Genomic DNA, 17,433 nt, shown 5'->3' with positions numbered 1-17,433 from the left:
TTAGATTTTTCATCTCTTGTACCAAACAATGGCTAGGAAAAAAGAATAATACAATGAGAAATCTACAAATATATATTTAGGAACATCAATAGGAAAATGAACTTGCTATTTTTTTTTTATTTCAAAAAAGAATATAAACATAATAATGCAAATAGTTAAAATTAGTGTTATTGGTTTTCTTTATATATAAATATATTCATAATTACACTTTGGTTGTTGAAATATATATTTTTTTTTAGCACTTTGGCTCTTAAATTCATTTTTTGATGCACTTTAATCCTTAAATTATTTTCTTTTCTACTTTTTAATAATGTTAAGTAGTACAATATATATTTATTGCAACATATATGGAATTATAGAGACGTCTCATTTTGTAATTTCTTTTTTATTTTTATTTTTATTACATCAAATACATTAAATGACTAAAAAACTATTAGAAATTAAACTGAAAAGTAGTTTAAGAATCGAAGTGCATTAAAAAAAAAATGAAGTTTAAGGACAAAAGTTTCAGGAAATAAAAGGTTTAAGAATCATAGTGTGGCTATGGGTATAATTTAAGGATTAATAATGCTAATAACTCTTAGATTATAATAATGTTAAATAGATTTAATACGTATTTGGTGTTGCTTTTAAACCTCACTTATAGTTTATAGTAGAATTTTTCATTAAATGTAGTTTTTGGTAAAAATATAGATTTTAGATTCCAAAACAATCTATTGTAATCAAAAACTAAAACACGATAAGTAACCAATGGTAGCACTTTAGATCCTCTTCTAACGTAATCATAAATTCATAATGTTAAAAATTAAAATTACTATTATATCTTTCAATTAATAGTAAAATTCCTTTTTAACCATTTTTTTTTTAGGTAAAATATTTTTTTAACCATTTATATATATTATATAGTACTAAAATATATACACATAACAAAACAATCATTCATATATATTTTAGTCACCATATACAATTAAAACAGTTAAGTTAATTTTTAACTTAATGTTTAAATTTAAATTTTACAACTTTTAGCAATTTTGAAATAGTATTTTACTTAACATTAATCATGTTTGAATAATGTCAGAAAATTTCCAACAATCTATTATCTCTTCTAAATTTACGGAGCGTACCATTTAAAACTTGTAACAGTTCAAAAAAGTAAAAGAAGTGTCAATTGAATCAAACTTCTTAGACCTGTAACAGTTCAAAGAAGTAAAAAAAGCGCCAATTGAATCAAACTCTTCTTAAAACTTGTAACAGTTCAAAAAAGTAAAAGAAGTGTCAATTGAATCAAACTCCTTAGACCTGTAACAGTTCAAAGAAGTAAAAAAAGCGCCAATTGAATCAAACTCTTTAGACGATTATATTGATTATTAGAGAACAAAAATAATTTTACAAGGTCAGATTTCCTTAATGAATAAATGACTTTTAAAATAAAATTTCAATTAAAAATAATTAAGAACAAGAAAATAAAGAAAATAAAATCTAAAAAAAATAAACTAATTAATTAATATTATTATAGTCATTTGTGGAGGTGTGTAGAGATTTTCTACAAGTCAATGAAGCTCCTATTTATGTATGTAGAGAATTTTAAATTGCTTTACACGCTTACAATGTGGAATTTTTCAAAAAACCAACTTCAAAATCTTAATTTATACATGTGCAAATTCGATGTCTTTGTTGCCTCCAATCAATGAGGAATTAAAGCTTCTTAATTAATTTCCCAATAATAATATTTCAATATATTAAAATATTGATTTGGAAAATTAATAATATGGCCCAAACAAATCAAATTGTTAAAAAAATTAATTGTTGCTTCAGTATAGAAAGCTTTTGCTGCTTTTTTCTCAATTTATAGCAATCTCAAACTAAAGTTTAATATATTTTAATTGCTTCATCTCGTACTCTTGTATGGAACAATTATTTTAAAAAAAAAAAAGTCATTCAACTTAAAAAATAAGTAATCAACTTTGAAAACAAATTTAGTAAGTTCAACTCATTTATTATTCATTTGAAACTTTAACTGTTCCATACATTTTTGTTTTTTTTGTTAATAATAAATAACAAACAATAAACAGAGGTATTTCAAAGTAGTTTATTCTATTTCACTAGAGTTAATTATATTTATTTTGGATGCTACGATATTTTTGTAGTATTGATTATATGCTAATTCTTAAGGAAAAATGTATTTATTTTAAAAATGATTTTTCACAAGCGAAAGTCAAACCTTTTTTTTATTTTTGTGGGTGGGAGGGGGGGTGCTTAAAGCTACTTGGTATGTTAGTGCTAGGTGGAACCAAAGGGTGATGGAAAAAACATATAATTTAAAATGTAAAAAGAAGCAATACAAATAGTCAACGTCCACAAAACACGACTTAAAAAAAAAAAAAAAAAGAACGACAGCAATGCACCCACCGGGTATGTCATAAAAATTTTGACAATGTATTATTTTAATTATAATTATAATTTCATGGTAATGTTGACTTTAGGAAAATCAACCAGGCGGCTAGTCGTAGAGTGGTACCAGAAAACAAGAAGGCAAAGGGTGGGGACGACAGCATAGCAAAGTTGGGGGGTTACTGGTCTCACAAATTTCCACATGGCATATGATGAATGGTGCCAATGCAAAAAAGGCCGTGTGAAAAGAAATTCAGTCATTCGTTGGTCGTCTGCCTCGTCCGCTGTGGCCCTCCTGTAACTCACAAAATCACACTAGCAATAATGGAGGAAACGGACATCAACAACAACAACAACAACCATAACCCAATTTCCAATTCCAAACCCAAACTCACGCTTTCCTCTTCTTCTTCTGCATGGCTTCCTCCATCTTCATCTTCATATTCATCTTGTTTCTTCTTCCTACTCTCACCCCCTCACGGGCTCTCTTCTCCGACTACATCAAACCAAACTTCACCCTTTCCTCATTCCATTTCAACGACAACAACGCTGGGGCTTTCTTGCACTCCCTCAACTCTACCTTCAAAGCCTTCTTCACCAACCGTTCCCAGCTCTCTGTTTTCCATGTCTCCTCCAGTTCCACCGTCTGGTCCACCGACAACCCACCCCTCTCTACCCCTGCAAAGCTTTCTCTCACCCACAATGGCCTTTCCATCTCCAACGACTCTGATTATGTTTTCTGGTCTACCCCCAAATTGGAGTCTTCGGTTTTTGCTCTTCGGCTTTTCGATGATGGAAACCTTGTCTTGCTCGATGACAAAAACGGCTCTCTCTGGCAGAGTTTCGATAACCCCACCGACACTGTCGTCCCCGGACAGCGATTGGCCATCGGAAAAGCGTTGTCGGCAGGCCGGTACCGGCTTACGCTCACCGGAAGTGATGCGTTGCTGCAGTGGAACGGGTTGACGTACTGGAAACTGTCCATGGATATAAAAGCGTACAGGGACTCGAATGCAGGAGTGGCTTCCATGGCGTTGAATAATTCCGGTTTCTATCTCTTCGCCAGCGACGGATCGACAGTTGTGTTTCAAGTAAAGTTGGATGGTCCGGCGGGGTTCAGGATTGCCAGGATGGGTTTGGATGGGAAATTCACTATCAGCAACTTCATAGCAAGTAAATGGGTGGTGGAATTTTTACGCCCATTTGATCAATGTCAAATTCCTTTAATCTGTGGAAGACTCGGTTTGTGCAAGCCCAGGCCGCCCACGTCGGTGACTTGTTCGTGTCTGCGAGGTTTCCGCAGCAGCAATGGAGGTTACTCGGATAACGGTGAATGCAAGCCAATTGAAACATCAGTTTCTTTGCCTTCTGGTTGTGATTCCATTACCAATAATGGCAGTATTTCTTACTTGAAACTTGATGATGAAATAGATTATTTCGCTAATGATTTTGTACAGCCTGTAAAGCGTGATGTCAGCGTATCTGTTTGTAAGGATTTATGCTCAAAGAATTGTTCTTGCATGGGCATTTTCCATGGAAGTTCTTCTGGTTCTTGTTGTTTTCTTCAGAACCCATTGGGTTCCATAATGTCTAGATTTGGTAAGAAGGATCGTTTGGGGTATATAAAGACCCTAGCGGTACATTCCCCGGAAAACCCAGATAGGAAAGGTTCCAAATTCCCAGTATATGGATCTGTACTCATATCTTCGTTTGGGTTTTTACTCATTGTCATTGTTGTTGGAATTCTCTGGTTGAGAAGAAACAGAGTTTCTAAGGGCGCAAATCCAAAACTAAACCGTTCCAAGTCAGCTTCATCAGGAGAGCTTGAGGCCATCTCCATTGCTGGTTTACCAGCGAGGTTTAATTATGATGAACTTGAAGCTGCAACTGATAATTTCAAGACTCAGATTGGAAGAGGTGGATTTGGTATAGTGTATAAAGGTACTCTGCCTGATGAAACTGTAGTGGCGGTGAAGAAGATCACAAACTTGGGAGTTCAAGGAAAGAGAGAATTTTGCACTGAGATTGCCATAATTGGGAAACTCCACCACGTCAATCTGGTTAGGTTGAAAGGTTTCTGTGCACAAGGAAGACAGAGGTTTCTGGTATATGAGTATATGAACAAGGGCTCATTGGATCGAAGCCTTTTCGGTAATGGTTCTGTTTTGGAATGGCAAGAGAGATTTGAGATAGCCCTTGGAACAGCGAGGGGGCTTGCTTACTTGCACAGTGGGTGTGAACCCAAGATCATACATTGTGATGTCAAGCCAGAAAACATTCTCTTGCACGGCAATTCACAAGTGAAAATCACAGATTTTGGGCTCTCAAAGCTGCTAAGCCCTGAACAATCTGCTCTGTTTACTACTATGAGAGGGACAAGAGGTTATCTAGCACCCGAATGGCTAACTAGCTCTCCAATTTCAGACAAGGCTGATGTGTATAGTTATGGAATGGTGTTACTAGAAATTGTTAGTGGAAGGAAGAATTGCTCCTTGCAAACGTGGAGCCAAAGCGCAGAAAATGATCATAGCAGTGGAGGACATGGTGCATCACCATCTTCGGGTATTGTGTACTTCCCCTTACTTGCATTGGAAATGCATGAGCAGAGAAGGTATTTAGAGCTTGCAGATCCAAGGGTGGAGGGGAGGGTGTCAGCTGAGCAGGTTGAGATGCTGGTGAGGATTGCCTTGTGTTGTGTGAATGAAGAGCCAGCGCTGAGGCCAAGCATGGTTAATGTGGTTGGCATGTTGGAAGGAAGAGTGCCTTTGGATGAGCCAAGGATTCAGAAACTGAATTTTCTGCGGTCTTATGGCCGGTTATTTACTGAGGCATCGAAAATGGAAGCCTTCAGCAAGCAGAATGAGTTTGAAATGTTTACAAAATTCGATACTATGTTCAACAGTGGAACCAGTGGTTCGTACAACTCTCTGTCTTACATCTCTTCACAAGATGTCTCTGGTCCAAGGTAGCTCTCTATGCTTGGCATGTCCTTTTGTGCTTTCTTTGCTCAGGTTTTGTTGACAAATGGAGCTTGCAACTTCCTATTTCCTAGATTTCTTTCTTCTTTTGCAAGTTTCAAATGTAAATACTGAAGGATCATTTTAGGGATTTAATTAGTGGCTTGCTGTAGTTTTCGCTAGACTACCATACGTAATAATATGTAGAACTTTCAGCTGTTCTTGCAAGATATGAGATCACAAACTATAAGCATATGATAAAAATATGAGATTGATTTCAGCAGTCCAAGATTTGTATACCAGATATTTGCTCAAAACCTTATTTGCTGCACTGTCCGTGAGTTCCATGAACTTCAGTTGAAGAAGGTGATCATAGATTTAGATGGAAAATTTCATCCTACTTAATAAAAACTCCTGTTTTTTTTGTTTATCATGTTCATTTGGATTCAGAGAATAGACAAGTAACTGCTTTGCGAACAACATTTGGGAGGAAAAAGAAAGGAAAGAGTTCTTCATAATAATGTATATTAGAATTTACAAGCACAATTTAATTTTTGAATTTTTTTTTTCCTTATTATTGTTGTCGTCCCTTCTTATATCTGAAAGAGATGTCCAAAGAAAATCAAAAAGTCAAAGCGATTTAGGAGGAGCAAGTAACCTATTTGAAAGGTGCAATTAGATATAAACAATGTGATCTCCTTTGATTAACAATATGCTATATTATACAGTCATTAAGCAAAAAAATTGCATGACACCGATTGACCATTATGCATAGGTTGGAATGAATCTATAAAACTTGCTGCAGGAGTTTAATCTTTCCACACAGGGATGATTCCTTGAGCTGCCAAACGCTTTTCCACCCAAAATACAACATGTTTTGCTGTAATTTTCTTCTCGTCGATGAGAAAGGGCTCGACAGTGCTTGCTCCTGAGCCATAGGAGGATAGAGAAAAGCCTTTTGGACCTGCCCATTTGGCCGAGCAGAGTAGCCATTGTTAGGGTTTGATTAATTTTGTCTTATCATAAAATTTGCACTGAACATAAATAGACATTTCACTAGCAAGAATACCGGTAAGGACTCCATTGGGAAAGAATGCCCAGAATGAATATGGATTGCCCTTCTTCAAAAATGAACCTTCCAACTTCAAATCAAAATCAAAACCAGTAAAGCATCAAAAAATGAGTTACAAAACAGCTATAGCTATCTTCCACAGACAGGTTGAAAGAATGGAGAACCGAACTGACCCTGTTGTCTTGGAAAGAGAGTTCAAGCTCCGAGATGTCTTGTTGAGCTTCAAGTATGGATCGAAGTGACGGGATTACATCTTCTTCCATCATCTGAGGCAACGGCTTGGCTGGAGCTTTTGCTGGAGCTTTGGGTTTTGCAGGAGCTGCTTTTGGAGCAGTCTTTGCCTTTGCCTCTGCCTCCTTTGCCTTTGCCTCTGCCTCCTTTGTATCTGCAGCCACCAGTAAATAGTATTGGAAATAAAAGCCCATTCTTTTTGGTACTAATCCTAACAGAAGATTGTAAGATAAACTAGTAAGCCGAGTGCAGCTGCAATGCAACATACCTGTTTTAATAGATGATTCTTGCACAGCAAAGCAGGCAATGTTTCTGCGTCGTGTTACTAGCTGAACATGTCAAACATAATTTTGATTGATCAACTTTTAGTTATCCAATAATTCATTATGTTTGGTTGCCAAGAAAACAAAGTTAAGGACGTAATTCATAAGAAAGAAAGAAAAATAATACAGATCCCACAAATGTTGATTTTAATTGTTATATGGGTAATCCAAGTAGTTGCATGCCTATCCAATATGCATGATTCTAAATTTGGTCTACCCCCTATCTCACATCAATTTCTTCTTATTGAGTTGGTAGTGGTAAAAGAAGAAACCAAAAACAGTAGCATGTTGGTATGTCATGTCCATTACTATGTATTTTGGTAAAGCTAAGGCATAAGGCTAATTCATTTATGACCACATATGATCTTATCCTGTTATTCTGGAAAGCAAGCCCAAGGTAAAAGTACTTTTTATCAGTTTGTTTACTTACAAAGAGAAAGCAAAATCTCAAACAAAATGAGTAAGGTATAAAATCATTCCCTGATTAAGAAAGCACCCTGAATTACTTAATCGTTCTTAAAGTAAATAAAAAATAATAATTGTGGTCATAATGAAGAAGACAAATAAGATACCATATGAATTGAGGAAGACAAGGAAGTGGGTTTTGAATTGTGAGTATAATATGAAGAAGATGAAGAAGATGATGGAAAACTTGAAACTCCAACTCCACCTCCTCCATGCCCACATCTTAACATCATTGCCATTTGCATATCGGAGAATGTAACAAGCGCTGCTTTCCTGTTTTTTTTCCTCTTTATTTACACATCAATCAGTCATGTTTCTTTTACTGAGAAATCACCATATATTTGAAAGATGAAGCTTCGTATACGAAATAAAAATATGAACTGAGCAAGGGCCAGAAAGCAAAGCTATGCCAAATGACCAACAAGTTGTAACCAAGCTTCTCGTCCACAAAGAATACTCGGCCAATACATGCCACTCGTTGTCTATACTCAAATAAATAGAAGGTGTCCAACATATATATATATATATATATAACGTCCAGGAAAAACCCGTGGTTGTGAAAATTTTTTGGGTTATTATTCTTTTTATTAATTATTTCTTCCTGAATGAATCCAAACAGAGACATGGCTTTTGGAAGTAAAGGCCAAATTACCATATACACAAAAAAACCAAGATAGAAAATTAAATAAAAATATATAAAGCATAACCATTCATTCATAATAAGAATTTCATATTCTAAAGGACTTGAAACATTCAAAATAGATAGATATAAGCTAAGGCAATACTAAGGACCAAACTATTGAAGAAGTCATAACTAACATATCATCATATATAATTAATCAAATCAAGTGCCACCGATCAGGAGGCCTATCTTAGCATCTAATTTAGATTCCTTGCACTGAAGCTTGGCTCTTGCATCGTTGACTTCATTCCAAAGCATCTCCAAACCGAGTCTTTCAGATTCCTCCAAATTCTTCAAACTCAAACCCCGGCTCGAGCAATACCCATCAAAAGATAACTCAGACACACACTTGTTCCTGCTGGTTTTTTCGATTTCATCATCTTCATCATCATCAGTAGTAGTATCTCCGGAACTCCTCATCCTCATCCTCCTGCTGATTTCTCTTTTAATCCGACATTCTCTTCTCACAGCCATTAGTTCATCATTCCACCATGATGATGGATATTCAAACAGTAAGCGTCTTCCATATAATGAATGTCGAAAAGGGAAGGATCTTCCACTTCTAGAAAAATTTGGGAAGGATCTTCCACATAATGGAGGCATGAACAAGCAAACAAACAAACCAGCTAGCTAGCTAATGTTACAATTACGTCCATATATGATATAATTAACACATACATGCGTTATATATAGAGTAGAGTTTGGAGGGAATATCCATCTGTGAGTCAGTTTGGAATGGATGGATAGAGATAGAGATAGACTACCAAAATTAATTTTACGTTCCAAATTCCAATATGATAGACTATCAAAATTCATTTTACGTTCCAAATTCCAATATATTCTTTGTTTGGGAAAAATGTTTGGTATCAATAATAATATTTAAGAATTAAGATAAATAAGTAACTAATTTAGTTCTAATTGATATATCATAAAATGCCAAAATTTCGGGATATATACATTAGAAATAATACTGTTCCAGAAACAAACAATTACAAAATGTAATGTATTTATGGCAAGTTTGGTTATGCATGCCTGTGGTAATATGATTTAGCATGAAATTAGGAATTAGGGGGAGGCAAAAAAATCAAATTAAGTTGGTGTAAATGGGAAGCCCGAAGTAATTAAGAGATCTTGTTAGATGGGGTGACTACCAAATTTTCAACTTTCCACCATTTTGTCAAAATGAATAACAATCAATTAATTAGGACATATTTGGTTTACCAAAATGATTATTTCTGTTATAATGGAAATAACTATTTATGAAAAAAAAAATTGAAATGAAATAATAATTTTGATTTATATGTTTGGTAACAATGAAAAAAAATTATATTCAAAATTTAGCTTTTAAAAATATCAAATTTGATTAAAATCGATAAAAAAAGGAACTACTTTTATTTTTACTCATGCATTTTTTATATGTGATTAATTATCTAAATTTAAATATATTATAAATATGGTAAAGAGATATTTAAAACTTATCTAGATAAAGATATAAAAATAACAATTCTCAACTTTTAAAAAGAAATAGCCATGAGAGATTTTCTATTTCCTTATAATCTATTTTTTTATTTGAAATGTACCAAATATAAATTAATATTGTAGAACAGCTATTTTATTCTACATTTATTCTACTTACAAAATATATCATAAAAGTCTTATTAGCTTTAGATTTTACTTTTGTAGGATTGATTAATTTATTTACTTTTTCTTTTTTCTTTTTTTTTTTTTAATTAATCCTTGAATAATTACTTTTACCTGTTAGCGTTAGATATAATTTTGTTGTTGCATCCGATAATAATGCCAAGCCTTACATAAAAAGTTTGCTGATGTATCACCGTATTGGTTATAAACAAATATAGATGGTGTGGCAGCTGAAAGAAGGACTATCATAAATATTTAATCAATTCATATTACAATAGTTTAAGATTAACCGGGGTAATTTTTCATAAGAAAAGACAAACCCAATACGAACAAAACAAAAAATTAAAAATAAAACCAAACCCAATCCTCAACCTTTTCCCCTTGCTAGAATGTGTTAAGGCATGTTCTTCCTCACAATACAAGCACAAAAATTGCAAGGATGATGAATATAAGATTATAAATAAATTTCTATAAGCATCAACAAATGACAAATGGTAATATATATATATATATTATCCATTTCATTTGTGCTACAAATGAATTAATATAAATTTGAAAGGAACTCCTAACAAAATTTTGCAGTTATTTTCCCTTTTAACCGTCAAATAGCAGCTTCTTTTTTTGAGCTCACCAAAGCATTTGCACGCTCAGTTTGTTCAACTTATTCTGTTTCTCTTTTTGGCAGGGACAGAATTATTGGATGGTTTTTGCTGCTTAAATTTCTCAACCATGGTGTATACCTGCGACCAAGATGACAACTTAAGGACAACTCACTTTTCAAAACATTAAAAAATTTCTGTTATTACCTTTTTTACACTGGATGTCAAGCCCAAGCTTGAAAGGACCTTACTGTCAACACATTTCCAGGGAAGAGATTCTTTCTCTTGCTTTCTAAACAAGTCAATCCCACCTACACGTCGACCAAAAAAAATAAAAAAATAAAAAAGTAGGCATATACTGCTTCATGTAAACATATGACTGAGCAAACACAATAAGCGGGAAAGTGAAATAGAGAAAGAGCTCAAACCTTTGAGCCGTAGTGTCAATAACTCCACATATATCTTGAGACGAATGTGACTGAAAACATGGACAAATTCTCCAACATGTTCTCTGAAAACTATTTTGCAGGTCTTACTGGGGTTAATTCCGAAATGTTCATTCAAAAATTGATCGATTGCTTCTTTCCTATCGACCAAGTCAGCTTCTCCATTCAACAAGACAGATGGGAACTCCCAGAGACCAGCAAGCAAACCTTCATCTGGCCTCTTTACAAGGAGAAATTTACTATCTGCTAGGTGTCCATCGCATATTTCCTTCTCTCCTAATATCTCCACAACACATGCAGCAGAAAAATCATGTCTTTGTTTGACCTTTACCACCTTAACAGGATAATCTGTGACGGAAACTGAACTGTCATGTCTAGATACTGAAAGTGCGCTACATTGATCTGATACAGGACATGAACAACAACTTGGACTTGATGGAGTGCATACAGTTGCACCAAGTTCCATGAGAGCCTGGTTGAAGTCCCCTGGATTTAAAGGGTCAACTAGCTGAGTTGCTAGTTCCCTATTCAAGAAAAAAGATTATTTAACAATTAACATCCTTGTACACATAACGAAAGCAGCATAAATATCCTTTTCAACTAAGCAGATTGCAATAAGAGCAGCTACACTCATTGTGTGTCTCTTAAGGAGTTGAACTAACATATTACCAAGTCCATAACAATTTTTCTTAGACTGGCAAGAACATGCGTAGATAAATTAGTAAATAATAACTATCTCTGTTTCTTTGAAGTTTTCTTTCCTCCTAAATCAGATTAACTTGAAAATTTATGTGAACTGGAAGAAACTTAAAATAAATAAATAACTAGGAGATGTTCCAGAAGTAACAAAAGCTCACCAAAATCTCTTGACAGTAGCCGAGTCCTTAGGATTTGCAGAAATAGCCTTTAGTCTAGAAATAACTCTTACTACATTTCCATCAACCACTGGAACCACCTGATATAATTCATCTTGAACAATGTTCCATGTTGATTAAACAAAAATCACAGCAAACTACACACCTCTTTAAATGCTATTGAGGCAACTGCTCCAGCTGTGTACTTCCCAATTCCTGGATATTGCTGTAGAGAAGAAACCGTTTTAGGAAATGGACATCCTTCCGCAACAATCATTTTTGCTCCCTAATAACACATAGAAAAAGGATATAGAAATCAGGACAGAAGGATGTTCAAGGGAAAGTAGCAGAGACAACAGACCTTTAGAGATGATAAAAGTTCCTTTCTCATGAGTTTCCTTTCGTCCTCCCAAGCAACTTCTTGGTCTTCTATTGATATTAGAAGGTGTTTAAATATTTCTCTTATCCATACTAAATTCACTAAATATTGCAAAAGGGTACAGAATTAAATACGATTCTGGATTCATGTACTGAAGGAAAAAAAAAAAAAAAAAATAATTCAATAGCAATCCAAGTGAAAATTTGCCAAAACCACCTAGACTTCAAACTTCTTTTTTCATGGGTTTCAATTCATCCTTCTATACAACTTATTGCTCTTTCAAGGATACTACATTCATGCTTAGATATGTCTTATTCATATGAAATTTGCTAGAAATACAACAAGTGTACACAATGAAACACGATATAAGATTCATTCGGTAAAGAAAAGCAAACAATTTAAGAGAAACCCAAGTGAAGAATATGCAAACCCATGACTTTAAACTGAGCTGCTTGTAAGTCAATGAGAAAACAAGAAACGCAAAGACAGAATTCTTGCTCTTTCATATTATCTATTACTCTTATTCATAATTTAAATAAGAACCTAGATTCATTGAAGCAGTAAGGGAAATAATTTAAGAGCAACCCTAGTGAAATTATGCAAAATCCATGACATAAACTAAGCTGCTTCCGCTTCTGGATGAAAGACAAAACAAGAAAGCAAATATGGAATTTTTAAAGCGCACAACTGTAAATCACCTCCAAAAGAAAACGTGCTCGTCGGTAGTATCCCAAACCCGCCCACATTTCATTCACCTCCTGCAACCAAAAAAAAAAAAAAAGGGAAAAAAAAGTAAATAAATAAACCAGGGGTTAAAAAAAAAAAAATCCCAAAAGCTTAAAGAAAATGCAAATGATGTAGTAAAAGAAGCAACTTTCATGGAAAGATTTGAGCTTTATGGAAGAAGAAGAACCTCAAGAGAAGCGTCGGCAAGGTGGCGAATCGTGGGCCATTTGTTCATCCAACGGTCGAAATACTGAACGACGGTCTGAACTCTGGTCTGCTGAAGCATTACTTCGGAGACCCACACTCTATACGCTCTCTTCTCTTTGTCTTCCTCTGGTTCTCTCCATGGAAGCTCCCTGCGGTTGAGGGCATACCAACCCAGAAGCGAATCTCTTATCCGTTTGATTTCGGCATCACCGAACAAATCTTCAATGTCTTCTGCTACTGTTTCCGGCGGCTTCCGGAGTTCCGGTACCTTCCTTGATCGCTCTCCGGCCGCCTTTCGCCGGCTCATTCGTCTTCTTCGGTGATCACTCGGGGAGAGTTTTCCGGAAAAAGGAACGGGAGGAAATTTGAAATTGTTGTGGGAAAGGAAAAGAGTAGTAGTGGGATTAAAATGAAAAGTCCCCATCAGCAACGTGGCAAGCATCGAGTGGCGTAGTTTCCCAGGAACAGTGGAAAAGCTGGAAACCAAAATCGATCAGACAGAGAGTGTGACGTGGAAGTCATCCCACCGTCCAAAACCCAAACACCGGACTGCAGGCTTGAGTTCAGTTCAGGCCAACCAGAAGGACCAAAACAGATAATAATAATAATAATAATAATAAAACCAAAATCTTTTTATTTTATATTATATTCCCCATTAAGCTAAGCTGCCACTAAATAATATATAGTAACATAATAATAGATTTTAGTGGTTTATTATAATAGATTGAAGGAAGAAGTGCAGGTATTCTGTGTGTGAAGGTGTTGATTGCACAGAGAGAGAGAGAGAGAGAGAGATAGAGAAGATGGAGATAGGATTTTTGGGGTTGGGGATAATGGGAAAGGCCATCTCTGTGAATCTTCTCCGCAGTGGCTTCAAGGTCACCGTTTGGAACAGGACACTCTCAAAGGTCCTTCCTTTATTCTTTTGCAACCATTTTCATCATCATCACCGTTTTTGTTGATCACTTCATGTTGTTGTTTGCAACTGTAGTGTTGATTGCTTGATTAATTGATCATCAAAATCTTTGATTTTTTGGATTTGTTTTCCTTTCTAATTTATTCAGTTTCAGCGACCAGATTCAGTGGAAGCCGTCTTTTTATCTTATTCTTTTCTTTCACATGCATTTCATGTATCGAAATTCAATTTCAACCCTCAATGGATATCTTATTTCAGTCCCAGAAAAGACAAACAAAAAAAAAAGAAAAAAAAGGAGAAGAAAGTCAATGGAAGTCTTTGTTATCTTTGCTATGATTTGAGACTACTCTATCTCTGGTACTGTGTGGTTGATGGTCTTGAATCTGATTTCAGTGCGGTGAGCTTTTGGATCTTGGAGCTTCGGTTGAAGAAACCCCTGCTGCTGTAATCAAGAAGTGCAAGTATACCATTGCTATGTTATCTGATCCTGTTGCTGCTCTTTCGGTTGGTAACTCATTGCTACTTTGAAGTTTGACACTTCGTTTTCAGCTAAACATTTGCTTATGAAAATGCAAAATTATGTAGGTGGTTTTCGACAAAGATGGCGTTCTTGAGCAAATTTCAAGTGGAAAAGGTTATATTGACATGTCAACAGTTGATGCTGATACTTCTTCGAAGATTAGTGAGGTTCGAAAGCTGCATGCTACTACTAGCAACTAACCCCTTTTAAGTTCCTTCCTGTTTCTCTTTAAATCAAGTTTTCGTATCAGATTTCTTTTTCTATCAGATTTCTTTTTCTATCTTATATATTAGTTGATGTTCATGCACTGTTGTTGTTTGAAATGTTCCTTATGCATGGAGCTCACACCGTTCAAAAAGCAGGAAGAATGATGTTTCTATTTAAGTTAATTTTAATGTCTAAATAAATTTTTCACACACATTCGTAAAATATATCTGATATTCTCAACTGACTACTGAAACAATAAAATAAGATACAGTAAAATCATAAAGGCCTATTATTTCAGTTCTATAATGAAGTTTCAACTAGGGATATCATAAACCTAAAATTTATTATGAGGTCCAAAGAAGGATTTGAGCCACCAGAAATATTCCTATTTGGGTCTCTGTTTTGGAATAAGCCTTTCCTGGCAGTTTGTAGAAGAATGTTGACTCTATGTACTATAATGCTCAATGGCAGTTTCTATGGTTTCTACTATTTTGTTAGTGAATTGTGGTTTAACTTATAATAATTTAGGATAGAATATAAATAAAAGAAATACCTTTACATATATTACTAGGCTTTTAGGGGATTTCATGATGTTTCCTCTCTCTTGTTCATCACTTATGATGGATTTGAGGAAATAAGAGGGAGTGTTCCGTGGAAATGTGTACAATATGGATGGAAAGAAATAGAAGACTCTTTGAAGTCAAGGTCAAAGATGTGTGGATTTTGTGGGATTATTATTTACAAACTTCTTTGTTTCTTTAATTTTTCTGGGTGGTAGGATCAAGGATGTCACTTGGTTTGCTTTGTTTAGCTTTTATTAGTTGTAAAAGAGGATACATATAATCTTTTATATAATAGTTTCGTAGTATTATAATAAGAATATCGAGTTTTCTTTGGAAAAAAAAAAAAAATACTAACGTTTGCCAAATACCTACAGGCAATTTTAGCAAAGGGTGGTGATTTCCTTGAAGCACCTGTTTCAGGTAGCAAAAAGCCTGCAGAAGATGGTCAGCTAGTAATCCTCGCTGCTGGAGTGCAGGTAATAATGACATATAGACTAACAATTAGTAATTCTTGCTTTCTGACAACATAATATTTACATCTAGTTCCACAAAGGAATAGGCTGCAGTTTTTAGTATTATCATATCACCTCTTTAGGCGACTCAGTGAAATTTTCTTCTATTAATTGTTGACCTCCATTAACTTTTTGTTTGTAAATGTAGGCATTGTATAATGAAATGATTCCAGTGTTTAATGTCGTTGGAAAGAAGTCGTTCTACTTGGGGCAGGTTGGAAACGGGGCAAAAATGAAACTTGTTGTCAACATGATAATGGGCAGGTAATGGTTGTTTTTGAATGAAAAACAATCCTTCATGTAAATGAGTAATTTCCATTCTTCTCTTTGCTAGAAATAGAGTGATTATTAATTTCTAGTGAATCATTATGTTCACAAATGTGGGATAAAAAAACTTCTACAGTTTTTGCAAGTAGTATATCACCCTTTGTGAAGTTAGCACCATGGTTTTTTTTGGCTGCATGATAAACTTGAAAATATCCTGCATGACCATGAACATTCATATTGTTATCTGGAAGCCTGTGAAAGACTTGCTTTTGTTTACCTTAAAATGTCTGTACCAGTGTGGTTTGAAGATTTGTCAAGAAAACTCTGTGAAGTTATTGTTTTCATCTGTTTGCTTGGTTTGTAAGTAGAACCCTTTTTGTTCATTCTTTAATGAGCTGAGAGATGTGAATTTGTGATTTCGAATGCCTATTGTGCTGCAGCAACCACCTCCATGGTGACAAAACTTTTGAAAGCTTAATAAATCTAGACAAAGTTTCTCCTAGGATATGATAAATACAATGTGAAAGAATTTTCATTGCATTCTGACTGAAAATCTACTTTGAATATTCTGGTGATTATGGTATATATTTGTCTACGCATATCAATCTTGGTTATTTATTTTGGTGTTCTCTACTATTGCAGTATGATGAATGCATTATCAGAAGGACTTATTCTTGCTGACAGAAGTGGGCTGGAACCTAAAGTTCTTCTCGACGTATTGGTAAGATGGCAACACAAGGCTTACTTTCTTCACAATGGAGCTAATTGTTGACAAGTTACCTTATGGCAGGATCTGGCTGCAATTGCTAATCCAATGTTTAAGTTGAAAGGACCTGCTATGATAGAGAGAAACTACCCTCCAGCTTTTCCTCTGAAACATCAGCAGAAGGACATGAGATTGGCTCTTGCCCTTGGGGATGAAAATGCTGTATCGATGCCTGTGGCAGCCGCAGCTAATGAGGTTATATGCTCTTCTAATCTTTTCCTCACTAAGTAAACTAATTGAAATGCTCAAATTGTGAATGTCTAATGATGGTTTTTCTTGGGAAAAAAAATAATGTTTTGGTGATGTCTAAAAAAGCTTGACATCTTTATAAATTTTGTTTGCTGTAGGCTTTCAAGAAAGCCAGAAGCTTGGGGCTTGGAGACCTTGACTTTTCAGCTGTTCATGAGACTTTGGAGGCTGCTAAACCTCCCCATTGATGTACAAAATCAGCTTGAAGGGCAACCTGTTGATGCAAAAATAACTTTATGATTTACATATACATGTTCTGAACTTGTTTAGTTTCTATTTTCTTTTTCTTTTAAAAACATGTGCGATGTGGGGTTGCAATCTGGTAGAATGTAATATATGGTTAGAAGTTTTAGCAGAATTTCTATGAGAAATGCCAAATCTTTATCAACTTTTTGTTTCCATAGTTTTCAAATAATCACGAGTGGTGAGGTACGCTAAAATTGGTCTGTTGTATTCATTT

At 34.8% G+C, this 17,433-nt stretch overlaps 4 protein-coding genes across 6 annotated transcripts; 2 read left to right on the top strand and 2 right to left on the bottom strand.

The window, feature by feature from the left end:
* The first annotated feature begins 2,536 nt into the window (after positions 1-2,536).
* On the top strand, positions 2,537-5,778 carry LOC107415807 (G-type lectin S-receptor-like serine/threonine-protein kinase At5g35370). Its single transcript, XM_016024205.4, has one exon. The coding sequence runs from the start codon at positions 2,808-2,810 to the stop codon at positions 5,358-5,360; it is 2,553 nt and encodes an 850-aa protein (XP_015879691.3). The 5' UTR covers positions 2,537-2,807; the 3' UTR covers positions 5,361-5,778.
* A 229-nt stretch (positions 5,779-6,007) lies between these two features.
* On the bottom strand, positions 6,008-7,925 carry LOC107415808 (uncharacterized). Of its 2 annotated transcripts, none has more exons than XM_048472044.2 (5): positions 7,547-7,925; positions 6,920-6,980; positions 6,594-6,805; positions 6,418-6,490; positions 6,008-6,312 (listed from the first exon to the last, which is right to left on the bottom strand). In XM_048472044.2, exons 1-5 carry the CDS (start codon positions 7,682-7,684, stop codon positions 6,158-6,160), a joined length of 639 nt encoding a protein of 212 aa, XP_048328001.1. In that variant the 5' UTR covers positions 7,685-7,925; the 3' UTR covers positions 6,008-6,157. The 2 variants fall into 2 exon arrangements, with proteins under 2 accessions (XP_048328001.1, XP_060672519.1); XM_060816536.1 differs by having other exon boundaries at positions 6,594-6,815; positions 6,921-6,980.
* Positions 7,926-9,986: 2,061 nt separating this feature from the next.
* LOC107415817 (adenine DNA glycosylase) lies at positions 9,987-13,551 on the bottom strand. 2 transcript variants are annotated; one of them, XM_060816506.1, is made up of 8 exons: positions 12,954-13,551; positions 12,739-12,798; positions 11,828-11,947; positions 11,665-11,762; positions 10,920-11,331; positions 10,790-10,871; positions 10,569-10,672; positions 9,987-10,502 (listed from the first exon to the last, which is right to left on the bottom strand). In XM_060816506.1, exons 1-8 carry the CDS (start codon positions 13,413-13,415, stop codon positions 10,419-10,421), a joined length of 1,422 nt encoding a protein of 473 aa, XP_060672489.1. In that variant the 5' UTR covers positions 13,416-13,551; the 3' UTR covers positions 9,987-10,418. The 2 variants fall into 2 exon arrangements, with proteins under 2 accessions (XP_060672489.1, XP_015879706.2); XM_016024220.4 differs by having other exon boundaries at positions 10,790-11,331.
* A 78-nt stretch (positions 13,552-13,629) lies between these two features.
* Positions 13,630-17,372, top strand: LOC107415818 (glyoxylate/succinic semialdehyde reductase 1). Its single transcript, XM_016024221.4, has 8 exons — positions 13,630-13,881; positions 14,283-14,393; positions 14,475-14,576; positions 15,554-15,655; positions 15,840-15,955; positions 16,601-16,679; positions 16,749-16,919; positions 17,072-17,372. Exons 1-8 carry the CDS (start codon positions 13,777-13,779, stop codon positions 17,159-17,161), a joined length of 876 nt encoding a protein of 291 aa, XP_015879707.2. The 5' UTR covers positions 13,630-13,776; the 3' UTR covers positions 17,162-17,372.
* The last annotated feature ends 61 nt before the right edge of the window (positions 17,373-17,433 follow it).

This window comes from Ziziphus jujuba, chromosome 4, assembly GCF_031755915.1.
Source record: "Ziziphus jujuba cultivar Dongzao chromosome 4, ASM3175591v1".
Taxonomy (NCBI): Eukaryota; Viridiplantae; Streptophyta; class Magnoliopsida; order Rosales; family Rhamnaceae; genus Ziziphus; species Ziziphus jujuba.
Note: the sequence above shows the minus strand (reverse complement) of the source record. Positions and strands in the feature narration are given on the sequence as shown.